Genomic DNA, 13,298 nt, shown 5'->3' on the forward strand with positions numbered 1-13,298 from the left:
AGTCTGCATAAGACTACTGTCAACCCTGATGCAACAGACCTAACACCTTCACCTGCTACAGGTAAAGCAGGGGAACCACAGAAGCATAATACAGCATAAACTGTATATGGGCCTGTTTACACAATAATTTCAGGTGGCTCTTAGCCCCTGCATTGTTCACACATTAACACCTGGAAAGTAGTTTTAAGTGCACTTTAGGCATCTCAAAGTTATGCCATTCCAGGGCAGGCTTATCTCTGATCCGTGTTGCCCAGTTCCTGTTCCATTAATGTGTGGCCACCCTCCACAGATGAGCCACCCAAGCTGCAGTCCTCTTCCCCCATCCCCCTGTTCTGTGTGGAAAAATTTTCCATGCCCTGAACTCTACTGGGAGGGGGGGATGTTTTGGCACCAAGCCATCTCCCTGTCCCGCCCCCAGGATTGCGAACTTCCCACCCCCAGGTGGTCAACCATTGTTGATGTGTAAGTGTTGATGGGCAGGGGGGATGACACATACAACTCCATGCCACTACCCCTGCTGCTGCCAAGTGCTAGCTCTGGCCAGGCTGTAGCCCTGCACCCTGCCAGCAGCGCAGAAATGTGTGGGGAGGCATGTGCCCCCCATGCCCTATGCATGCAAACAGCCTGCGGAGGACATGCCAGCTAGCCAGATCGCAGGGCGCTAATGGGTCTGGAGTGGGATCTAGAGGGGGTGAGGAAAAACAAGGTAGGGGGCCAGATTGGGTCCCCATGAGCTGGGGCTTCCTTTCCTGGGGCAGGCCTGGTTAAGCTGGCCAGATACCTGGCCAGGTAGGAGGCTCTGGTCAGAAAAGTCCCCGGGGACTGTGGGGCTACTTTCCTTGACCTAGTTTGTTCCCATATTTGGGTAGAATATCACTGGGCAGTGTCTGCTGGCTCCTTGGACTCAGATGGCCAGTGGGCGCTGTCCAGTATGCTTTGCTTGGTGTCCCCCGCATTATGAACCTTTGACCAGCACTCCCATCAATGGCCAGTCCTGACTCAGTGCCCCTCACTCCCAATCCATTGCTCCCCACCCCCAGTCCCCCAGTGTGTGTGGGGGAGGACCCAAGCAGACCCTCGCAGGCTGGAACTCTGCCAATGTGCAAGCAAAATGGTTCTCACATTTTTCTTCTTTAAAGCAGAATCCATTTTTAAAGTTGTTTGACCCATGTTAAAAGTTTGTTCATGATCCTCTCACATATTCTTGTGACCCCTCTTTTGGGTCATGGCCCACGGGTTGAGAAATGATGACCCGGAGGACAAGCAAGTGCCCCTCACAACAGGCAGACAAGATTCTTTGGGTAGATGGGATCTCTTTAGACCAACTAAATCTATTTAATAAAAGACATCAACTATTTAGTTGGTCTAAGAAAAGAGATCCCATCTGCCCAAAGAACTTTGTCTGCCCAGGCCTGGATTAACACATAGGCAAACTAGGCACATGCCTAGGGCCCTAAGTGAAGAAGGGGCCCAGTTGTGCTTATTTTGCATATCATAATTATTGAGTGAAAACAACGTAATATAAAAGTTTCATCTTCGGTTGGGGGCTGATGAGTTTGTTTGCTTAGGGCCCACAAAAAGGTTAATCCAGTCCTGTGTCTGCCTGCATCCTTAGCCCAACACAGCTACCACCCCTCACAGCAGACAGATGGGCTCTCGTTTCTTAGACCAACTAAACAGTTGATGTCTTTTATTAAATAGACTGAGCTGGCCTGAGACAGGAGTGCCCTGCTACCTGAAGAGCCTCGCCTGCCCGCGCCCTCCCTGGGCTGCCCTGACCTGTTGTGAGGGGCGTTGGTGGTAGCTGTCTAAGGGCATCGAAAGGCAAGGTTTTTTGGGTGAAGGGCTCTCTTTTCTTAGAGCAACTGAATAGGGTTTTTAAGAGAATTTTTTATGTCCCAATCCAAATGAATTCCAAATGCATGTCAGTCAAGAACCATAACTGGCCCTGCTACTGGCAAGCATCCCCCACCACACCTGTGGTTTCAGGTGTTTCCAAATCCTTTGGCAGCATGGGCGACTGGTGCCTCCTGAGTCTGGGGGGGGCACCCCATCGCTGGCAGGGGGTCTCCCAGTGGCTTCATGGCTGGCGCTTCCAGGGTGTGCACAGCTGATCTCAGGGGATGCACGTGCACCCCTTACGTGTCACCCATGTTTGGCAGGATCCTTGATCTCTTTTATTGTAGATTTAGTTGCTCTGAGAAAAGAGAGCCCTTCTACCTAAAGACCCTCGTCTGCCCGCTATGAGGGGTGTTGGTGGTAGCCGTCTCGGGACATGGAAAGGCAAGGCTGTTTGGGTGACTGGCTCTCTTTTCTTACACCAACTGAATAGTCGATGTCTTTTATGAAACAGACTGAGCTGAGACAGGAGCGCCGCGCTAGCCGCCGGCGCGCGCCCTCCCTGGGCTGCCCTGACCGCGGCGGGACGGCCCTGCCCTGCCCGCGCGGGGTGTGGCCCGGCCGGGAGCCGCTTTAAGGCGGGCGGCGGGCGGCGCGGCGCGGCAGCACCAGCACCATGCTGCTGCGCCTGCTGCTGGCGGCCGCGTGCGCGGGGCTGGCGCCGGGCTGGGCCGAGGCCCCGGCGGGTGCCGCGTGCGGGCGCTGCGAGGCGGGGCAGTGCCCGGCGCTGCCCGCCCGCGGCTGCCCGCTGGGCCGGGTGCGGGACGCGTGCGGCTGCTGCTGGCAGTGCGGGCGCGGCGAGGGCGAGGCGTGCGGCGGCGCCTGGGGCCGCTGCGCCGCGGGGCTGGAGTGCGCCCGCAGCCGCCCGCGCCGCAAGGGCCGCAGCCCGTCCCCCCCGCCGCCCGCAGCCGCCGCCGCCGCCAGCGGCGTGTGCGTGTGCAAGAGCCGCTACCCGGTGTGCGGCAGCGACGGGCTCACCTACGCCAGCGCCTGCCAGCTGCGCGCCGCCAGCCTGCGCGCCCAGAGCCGCGGCCAGCGCGCCCTCGCCCAGCGCAGCAAGGGGCCCTGCGAGCAAGGTGCGCGGCGCGGCGCGGCGCGGCGCGGGGCTGGGCGGGGCGGGCGCGGGGCCTCTGCCTCCGGGGCAGCGCTTCCCAACCCACAGTGGTCGCGAGAAGATGGGCAAGGGTCGGGAGCAAACTTGGACAACGGGTTTTTAAAAGTGGATTCTCCTTGAAGGGTGAAAAGAAGACGGCAGAGTCTTCTTCCCTTGCTGGCGGAAGCCTGCCAGGGGCTGCTCGGGCCCCTCATACCCCCGCCCGCCTCGCACACCCACCCCTTGCCCCACACACTGGGGGCACTGGGTGGGGACTGGCACTCCAAGTTTACAGATGGGTCCTGCTACAAACGAGGGTGGGAAGCACTGCTCCAGGGCTCGCACAAGCTCCTGCCTCCTGGCTCTTAAGAGCTGCTTGTGCTCTAGGGCAGCGGTTCTCAACCCGTAGGTCTGGAACCAAAAGTGCAAGAATATATGGAAGGGTTGCAAACAAACTTTAAAATTGGATTCACCTTTAAAGGAGAAAAATGTGGGAAACAATGGCTTTTCCCTTGCAGGCTGGCAGAGTGCCAGCTTGCTTGGTGCCTCCCATGCCCCACACTCACCCTTTGCCCTGCACACTGTGGGGCCAGGCCTGGGGGCATCAGGTAGGGAGCGAGAGGCACTGGGTAGGGACTGGCCACTGATGTTTACAAATGGGTCCTGGTACAAAAAAGGTTGAGAACTGCTGCTCTACATGTTCCTTAATGCTCAGTAGTTACTGTATCCAGAACTCTTGATAGAGATGATATCTATTATTAGACCAAGTAAATAGTTGCAGAAAAAATTCTTTATTTGTAAGCTTTCAGGCTCATGCACCTTTCCTCAAGCAAAGGAGAATGCACATATTGTAATATTTCTCCCAGGTAGAAATGAAACTTCATATCGTACGGGAGATTAGAAAGATGTTATAGGTTCCCCTGGGTGGAAAAGTTCCTTGTAGTTACTGCATGTTTCACATAGTACTTAACAGGTGTATCTGCATGTGTGCATTTACTTGCACTAACCGGAATTACTGCACTTTGCGGGCACACATCTACACACGCACACCCATACTGTGCAGTAGATATGGCGACTTATGCTGATTTGGGCATAAATTTGATACCTGCATTATGCAGGCATCAAATTTGTGCTTGGGTCGTTATTGCGCACTAATGCATGTGTAGATGCCTTACTGTGCAGTAACACTCTGTGTGTGTTAGTTCCAAGTCAGGCCGCACACAGCATTAATGCACTTTAATACCTACATGTGTAGATGCCAGCCTGTTCCTGTTTACTGTGCAGTAAATTTAAGCTGGCATAAATGCACGTGTAGACATGCCCAATGAAGTACGAACTAAATGTGCAGTAACTCACACTACTGCGCAGTAGCTCCGGTGCATGGGTTTTTTTGTGATGCTAACTGTGCAATAGCCTAATAACACTGCGCAGTAGCATATTAGCATGGTTTTTGACTGGCATGCTGCTACGTAGTGTTATTAGGCTACTGCACAGATAGCATCTTGTGTAGATGTGCTCAGGGGCTCGCAGAAGCTCATGCTGTGTGGCTGGTGGAAGCCCGCATGTCCTGTGGCTTGCTGAAGCCCATTGAAGTTCATGCTTCATGGCCTTACAGAAGCCTGTGCTGTAGGGCAGCATTTCTGTACCCAAAAGTGGGTAGCAAGAAATGGTTGTGATGAAACTTTAAAAATGAAAGGGTTGCAAACAAACTTTAAAAACAGATTCTCCTTTAACAGTGGGAAACCATGGCTTTTCCCTTGCAGGCTGTCAGAGTTCCAGCTTGCAAAGAGCTGCTTGGAGCTCTGCATTCCCCACACGCACCCCACCCCACACACTGAGGGGCTGGGGCCTGGGAACAAGGGGCAGTGGGTCGGGAGTGAGGGGCACTCGGTTGGGACTGGCCATCAATGTTTAAATTGGGTCCTGGTACAACAAAAACTGAAGCTCATACTTCAGGGGCTCACGGAAGCCCGTGCTCTAGGGCTCAAGGACCTCATGACTTGTGGCTCTTGAAAGCCTATGCTACATGGGCGTGGAAGGTCATGATCTGTGCCTTATGGAAGCCCATGCACTAGGTTCATGGGAGCTCCTGCTCACAGTCTATACCTCTTGAAAGCTTGTGCTTTAGTCTAGGGCTCAACAAAGCTTATGGTTCGTGGCTGGTGGGAGCTGTGGCCCGTGAAAGCTCCTGCTCTAGGGCCCACAGGAGCCCATGCACTGTGGTTCATAGAAGCCCATACTCTGCCTTGCAGAAGCTCATGCTCTGTGGTTTGTGGGAACCCATACCCTGTGGTTCAAGGAAGATCATGCTCTGTGGCTCTTGAAAGCTTGTGCTCTGACTAGTGGGAGCCCTTGTGCTGTGGCTTATGGAAGCTCCTGCTCTAGGGCCTTGGAAGCTCATGCTCCATGGCCTGCAGGAGCCTATTTGCTGGGGCCTGCAGGAGCCTGTGCTCTCAGGCTCTGATTCGGGTAGTTGGTAAAGTACAAGTCTTCCCTGCCTCGTACCTGACAGGGAGACAGTAGTTCACCCTGTGAGTGTCAAGTCAAGCAGAAGGCAGGGTAGATTCACATCTCAGACCAGTGGTACCCCATGTTTTGGTCCTGCGGGCTGAGTGAGTGGTGCAGGGCCAGGCCGTGGGCCAGATTGAATGTGTCCCAGAATCCAGCTGGGATCCTGCAGTGGGACAGGTGACACCTGGTGAAGCAGGAGCCACATTGTAATCGAGCACAAGGTTCAAGCTGCATGTCCCAGGACTTGTGTCCTCTCTGGGTGGCTTTCAGTGCAGCATTTTTCAGGCCTGGGGCTAACTCATTGCTAGAACATTGGTAGTGTCTGCAAAGATTCCTGTGTGCCCAATTCACCCCCTGGACAGCTCCACCTGTGGTACCCTAGCCAGGGTCCTTGTCTACAACTACTTGAACCCACCAGAGACCTATCTACAGCATTTCTGATGGCAGAGCACACCAAGGGAGGCCCCTTTTTCTAACAAAACACACTTGCAGCTGAGCAGAGCCATGCAGTACATGGCCCCATGCTGCCCCATGGACCACGGTGATGTGCAGCATCCCCTGGTGGTGTGTAATGGAAACTGCCTTGGAGATGGTGGGGGTGTGCAGGGAGGTTCAGATGAAAAGAAACTGGGGACACAATGTTGAATCAGCCTGTGTTTTGTGCACGTTCTATGTTACCTAGCTGTTCCTCTGGCAAGGGGAAATTGTTCATGAAAGTCATGGTTGGAGGAAGACTGAGATGAAAATATTCCATGTAACACCAGGGTCCAAACAATTTAATTTCAACTATACATTCCTGGACATAAATCTTCATTATTTTTATGTGCCTGAAAATTGATCCCTGTATAATCATTAGTTTAAAAAATGAAGGAGGCATCGATACGCGCATCAGGATGTCTCTCCCCAAGGCAAGCTTGTTGTGGCAGGGTGGAGCACCCTCTCTGCAGTCTTTCAAGAGCGGGCAATTTTTCTTCAGTAACCTCAGTGATTCATGACTGTTCTCTGCCCATGAAGCCAGAGGGAAACACATTTTATTTCTCCTTCACGTTCATTTTTATAACTGTGGGTTATGGAATTTAATAATTTGATTGTCTGCTGCCTAATCTCCTTTTGTACTCAAACTGTCCCCTGACACCTTCTCTGGTGTGCAAATGGCAGGGACAGAGTTACAATTATTCAGCTAGCTCATCTCTCTGATCGTTCTATGTAACGAACTGTCAGTAACAAACGGAATGAAGTATTGCCACCTTAACAGTGGGACCTCCAGATGTCCAGAGAAGAACATAAATAATTAAACTAGGTCAGCTGTACCAACACTGCAAGTGGCATTTTTCTGAACTATTACAATGGCTTTAAGTGGAAAGCTAATCTCAGATCATTCATAGTTGAGGAGCAAAAAAAAAATTTAGCTAAGAGCAGTAAACCTTTTTTGAGGGAATTTATTGCTTTGAAATGTGATGTGTAGTCAACTGTGTAATGTAGCATCAACTGCAAAGTATATGCTAGTGTTCCTGATAAATATTTCAGATGGGGAATTTTTTTAAACAAGTTTGTTCAAAAAATCTGATGTTGCTAATATATCAAGGATTTAATGTCCCCAAATCAAAATCCAGAGATCAGCAGAGAAAATTGAAAAGTATCACATTGTAGCATGAATTATGTACTTTGTGGATGTCATCTAATTTCTCTTACTAACTTTATTAAAACAAATTGTGTGTTACATCCTGAAGTGCTCACAACTTAATCTAAAAAAAGAGAAAGTCATCTTCAAATCTTAGTTGCATATCACAAGAGCTAGAAGGAGAATTACACCTGCAGCTTGAAACCAGTCTCATCCCAAATCAGTGAAGAGAGGACTGTAGCATTGTAGATGTCCATTGATACTTCATATAATTGCATGTTCCTTGGACCCAGCCCAAAGCTCTTAGAAGTTAGATGGTGTCCATAGACTTTGGATCAAATCTAGTTGCTGGCAGAGTGGGATATATTCTCAAATGATAAAGCCTCATGCATTTATTTAACTTACTGAGTTGCTTATACATTAAGACCAAAATGTTTAAAAAAATGACATGATTTTGAGTACATGTATATTTGGAGCGTATAACCTGAGACACCGGAGCCTGATTTCTAGAGGTGCTGGGCACCTACAAATACAATGCGCCTGAAAGCCACTGGAATTCTGATCCAGCTTTATCTACAAACATAAATCCACCTGTTTAAATCTAAATGGGAGTATTTCAGTGAAATTATTTTGTACATTTTAAAAAATCCCTGGGAACAGAGAATGCAGCCCTGCATAACTAGTGTCTTTCTTGAAGTCCTGGAAACATGCCTTGTTTTGCATTTTTCAGTATTCCAAATCAGCCATAATAAGACCAGGGCTGCCCCTATAAAGTGCTTGAAGCTTTTGTTTTGAGGAAATGCTCTGAAAAAGGGATTGTCTTAACCATGCCATTGATAGAAATGCCAGTTACTAAGCTGCCCCCAGCTTCTATGATCAGTGGAGTGTTTCTGATAGGGGAAAAAATGTACCAGTAACACTGTGCAAGGCACGTCCCAAGGTCAGAACTGCAGCTCTAATCCCACAGTGCTGGAAAGATGTTTTTGTAAGCAAAGTGTGTGAGGGTCATCAGCCTCCACTTAGTCCTTCTCCTTCCCACAATCGAGGCCAAGAATCTCTTGCGAAACAGAATGTGTTTTTGGACTTGTGAATCCAGAAGAGAACAGGAAAGCAAGAGTAGCCATATGGTTATGCTGACTACTTTACTGTACTTGTATAGATTAGTAAAATGGTTCTTTGCAAACCATGTAGAAAAGACCAGGTCACTGCCATTGGAGAGCTTGCAGTCTATCCATCTTCCCCGTGATACTGAGCATTAATCCCTCCCTGCATGTCCCATCTCTCACCAACTTGCAGTCTTCATGTGGCCTTTCATAAGCACGCTGCTAAACATACAGATCTCAGGGCATTCAGGGTTGCATTGTGTGTCAAAGCTTTTTTCACTTGGGAGGCAGTGGATATTTGGTCTGCTGACCAGGCACCAAACTGGGGCAGACATGCCATCTTCCATTACAGAGGCAATACATCCTTATGCCACCACAGGGACAACAGCCTGCCCCTCTGCCATCAGGGATGTCCTAAATACATCCCTGCTGCAACCACGTCAGTAGCTGATGGGACAGCCTGCCAGCCTGTACGGGTTTCTTGGATGTTTTGCCATCAGCCCCAAGTAGGAGAGGACAAATCCAGGCAAATTCAACCTCAACCTGTGTCCAGACATTGCCCCCTCGTGTTGATAAAGACCTTTTACTCTTTTGTAGAATCAGAAGCTGGCTGTAGCAATTGGAGAAAACACCCTGCTCTTGTCCAGTGACCTGACAACTTGCATGAAGTGAATAGATGTGTTTGGAAGATGATACTGAGAATACATTTTCTCAGCAATTTGCAACAGGTGGTTACACTCCAGTGTGAAATTATTGTGTTCTTCTTTTTTACACTGGCTGAGCTCCTAAACAACAGATGCTGTTTGGAGCCAAAAAAGCCGGGCTTGCTGAGGTTTTTCTGGCTAGCTAAGTATGTCCAGGAAGTGCTCTGCCTCTGATGGTTCTAGGATGACACCCATCCCCCATGTCTGCAACATTTAAATGTCTTATCTCTGACATACTGACCGTCATGGTAACCTTGTGTGCATTATCCCTCCTTGCAAATCAGCAAGCAGGCAGTATGAAGGGCCTTACCTAGAAAGTCCTTAGACAGCTAAACTGAGTTTAGCCAGAATGTAAATTGCCAAATCACAAATATCAGCCCAGAAAACTCCTGCCCCACTGACCACAAAACCATCTAGATGCCTACATTTGTTCAGCACCTATGTTTTGATCTGTAATGTTCCTTAGATACTGAAATCTAGACTACTACATGTGGCAGGAACCACCCTGGTATGAGCGGCCCACTGCTCACTCCAGCCTAAATATTTCGCTCCTTAAGTTTTTTCAGCCCTGTAGGCATGCTTAGAGCACAGCAACCATGTCATTTTTGTTCAAAAAAGGAGTGGTGATTGGCGTTGCTTCCCAGCTTTATGGCACAGTCCAATGGTTAGACTTGGTATCTAGGCTTTCCTCAGCCTGGGGGGTTTCAAACCTACCTTTTCCATATCAGTTGTCTTGGGAAGAACTGAAAGCTGACCATAGCCTCTCCAGGGTGAAAGCTGTTTTCCTGCTGTCACCTCTGCTGCTGCTGCAGAGACAAAATCAGGAGTTGCCATGGAGAGATGAGCTGGGGAATCAGCTAAGGAGGAATAATGAAAGGCCAAAGATGACCCTTCAGGAAATGGCCCATGTTTGTAGAAAGGCAGACTCAGACATTTTTCTGCTGTTATGGAATGGGTGGCTTAAAAACTACATGGGAGCTTGTAGTGCTAATCAGTGCAACTGCTCTCTACTAGCCAGCTTACAGAAGAGCCTTTTATCTGGCATCCTAACTGCACTCTAAAGGAAGACTGCTAATAACCAAGCATTGTGGATGATGGGAGCAGGGGAGATGGCTGTTTTGCCAGCTGTGGTGCTGCAAGGAACTTTGCTTGGCTGTCCTTCAGCCAGATGAGCTTCCCATGGGATCATCACTCTCGCCAGGGAGTCCAGATGTTCACTTCTTTACAGCTCATGGTGGACGTCTGGCATGCTAGAGTTGGGGTGCATCATACACTTGCAGAACACTGAAGCATCTGCGGGTGTTTTGCCAGCTATTGGGATGGCCTGCATGCTGTCAAACTGGTGATGGGGTGGATAGGCTGCCCACAGCATCTCGGTGATGCAAGCAATGCTGGAGTAGCTAGAAGAGCTACTGTTCTATGATTTTCACATAAGAGACAGCCCTTGTCTATGTTCCTGTGCCCGCAAGGGAAGGAGACTTGTTTTTCCTGATTTTTTGATGGGTTGATGTCAATGGCAAAGGCAAAAGTATGATGAGGAATTGCCACAGCAGAGTTCCTGAGACTCCTATCACAGGTAAACTGGAGCAAACTCTTCCTGTTGAAGCAAGGTGGAAGACTGCATGCTACTGAGGAAACAGGCCAGACAAAACTCCTGCCTGGGATGTGATACAGTGACTTCTCACACCTTCAGGGTGGAGGCAGGCATTGCTGTGTATTTTCCACAGGAAGGGAGCAGTTGAAAAGTTCAGACATCATGATAGCACACTGAACCTCGTTGTGTTGGCTTTGTCCATTTGCTGAGATGTTGTTGCCATGTCACAGAGTTCCCAGAAGTGGGGCATCAACAGGCATCCCCTGAGTCTCAGAGTAGCACTCCAGAAAAGCATGTTTGCAGCAGAAAGGCTGGATTACAGTTATTGCTACATGCACAGTTTGAGATTTATTCTTTCTCTCTTGTTTATGTCAACATAGATAACATTTAAGAGCTAAAATAGGGGAAATAGAAGAGGAAATACAGGCTGTTGTCTTTGAAAAGGAGCTGATGTTGTCATTAAAGGGAACAGGCAGCTCTATAGATGTACTGGCTACACAGCATTGTTGGAGCCCCCAAAGCTTCATGTGTTATCTGGCAGGGGGACTTGCATTCTGAGGGTCTGATTCTTTTAGGGCCACAGTTTCCCTGATTCTCTGTGATTTCAGTGAAAGTTAGGACTGAGTGCAGCAGTTTGCAGGGTTTGTGCCGAGTGAGATTCTGCAGATGGAGAAGCTGTCTGAAAGGAGGAGGGGCTTTGCACGTGTCAGGGACACAAGGCTTTGCCTAGTGTGTTAACCAGTCACTTCCTGAGAGCATGCAGGTTTGTTCAGACCCTCTAATGGTTTAGATGTAGCTCCATGCCTGAACCAGCATTGCTGGGGCACTATCCACAATCACTGCGTTGTATGCATAGTTCGCTCATGGAGGCAAAGTGGGGACATAGGGCTCAGAAATTCCTATCCGGCAGTAAAGGAGAGCACAGAGTTGCTTGCAGGGGAAAGATACAAAGGCAGGATGAAAGTGAAAGACTCTGGTAGAGGGCAGATTGCAAGAGGGTAAGTGGCAAAGGCAAGAAGGGAGATCTAGACTGAGAGTTGTGGAAGCAGAGCCACAGTGGGGAGAAGTCTGTATCTGAGGAGCATGCCAAGGCTTCAGGAGCAGGCAGGAACACAGCTCTTCTGTGATAGTAGTAGAAAGGCTTGGGTTTCCAGAAGGAGCTGTTTATTGCTAAACAGCCAGCATGGGGTGAGATCAGTGGCGCGATGAGAGATGGATGAGAGAAGATGTGCTAGCGTGACTCGCTCCCAGTTGCCTTAGGCACGCATTTCCCATTCCCCCTGCCATTGGGCAGAGCCCACAGAGTTTCACTGAAACAGCCATTGTGTGCCCAAACCTAGCCTCGGGTATGATGTGGAAGGAAGGAGGTTTTCCATCCAGCCTTCCCCCCCTCCCCCCACCTTAAACAGCTTGTCCCCTCCCTCACTGCCTCCTGTCTTCAATTCTGCACCACCTCTGAAATATAGAAATTACCCCTGCAAGCAATCAGTGGCAGGGACCCTGCTTTTGTTTAACTGCAAAGGCATCTTGTGGACCCTCTAAATGCCCACAGGGTTACGTGGGGTGGGATACCCCTTTGCTTGCTGTGCAGGTTGAGGAAGGTTTAGTCTCAGTTGGCTTTACCTTGGGCAGCATGGCACTAACATGATAAGCAAATTAAATTACCTCCCCCACTCATACCACAGCAGGCACCATGTGGGTTGCATCCTCTACATTTTCCTGCTTTGGGGAGATGTTCAGTTCCCTTCTCACCAAAGTAAAAGAGAAAAGTCTTGTATATGTACTTGCATTTTTGCTACGTGGCCAATTTTTTTGGTGATAAAGATCAATTTGCACAGTAGTGTATATCAAAAGTAGTGATTGAAAGGCATAGGCAATGCCACTTGACTACTTATGTTGGATTTCACAAGAGATTATTTTCAGGCCTGGTAAAGCAGCCTGGAAACAAAGAGCTTATTATAGAGGGGGTTACATAAGATTTAACATGCAAAATACTTCTTAAAATCCACATATTTTTCATCGTGGATTTATTTCCAGGAGAATAGAAGTTCATTGAAATGCTATTTGGCAAAATACATGCCCGATTGAACTTTCCATATTCATCACCATGCATATTGCAGCTATAGGTGCACAGTTTTCCAAAGCTTTTGCTTACAAAGATATTGCTTTCCACTTGGGGATGACTTGAGCATCTCTTACTTATTAAACAACAAAACAAAGGAGCCCAGCTCCCAAGTCTGCATAATTTGTCCTGACCTTGTCCTTGGGACTGTCTTTGTGCAGCTGGTTTTCTAAAACCATCTAATCTGGATCTTGTATTCTCTATGCTCAAGTAACTAAACTGTGCAGAAAATGTATTTCCAGAGCAGCTGAAGTTTCCTGTTTTAAACAAAGGAAACTGGAAACTTTTGCGAGAAACAGGAGTGCTGAAGCTGTGCTAAGTCACTCTGGGCCGTATCATTCTTTCCTGGAATAAAACAGGCAAGCACAACACAAAGCTGAGGAATTAGGGTTCATTTTGCTGTGTTTCTACTTTGTTGAAGAGTTTGAGGGAACTGTGGGGGTCATAATTCACTGAATCTTTGGAGTGGGGGTGTGTGTAGAGAATTGTGTTCCTCATTCCAAATCCCCCCTCTGGACTACGTTAGAGCCTCTTGGAGAGGCGCTGTGTAATGATAGGTTAGGGTGGATCATGAAATTCAGAGATACACAAGCCAGTTGGCCTCAACACCCTACCTAGCTGGCACACAGGGACTAGTACAGCCTGGCTGTA

At 49.0% G+C, this 13,298-nt stretch overlaps 1 protein-coding gene across 1 annotated transcript in view; it reads left to right on the forward strand.

Annotated features, from left to right (window-relative positions):
- The first annotated feature begins 2,500 nt into the window (after nt 1-2,500).
- The window catches only part of IGFBP7 (insulin like growth factor binding protein 7), a 39,506-nt gene continuing 28,708 nt past the window's right edge, over nt 2,501-13,298 (forward strand). The window contains exon 1 of the mRNA XM_059722213.1: nt 2,501-2,975. Coding sequence (XP_059578196.1) covers nt 2,516-2,975 — 460 coding nt within the window. The 5' untranslated portion in view covers nt 2,501-2,515. The remainder of the gene's footprint in view (nt 2,976-13,298) is intronic.

The sequence above is a fragment of the Alligator mississippiensis genome, chromosome 2 (genome assembly GCF_030867095.1).
Source record: "Alligator mississippiensis isolate rAllMis1 chromosome 2, rAllMis1, whole genome shotgun sequence".
NCBI classification, from domain to species: Eukaryota; Metazoa; Chordata; order Crocodylia; family Alligatoridae; genus Alligator; species Alligator mississippiensis.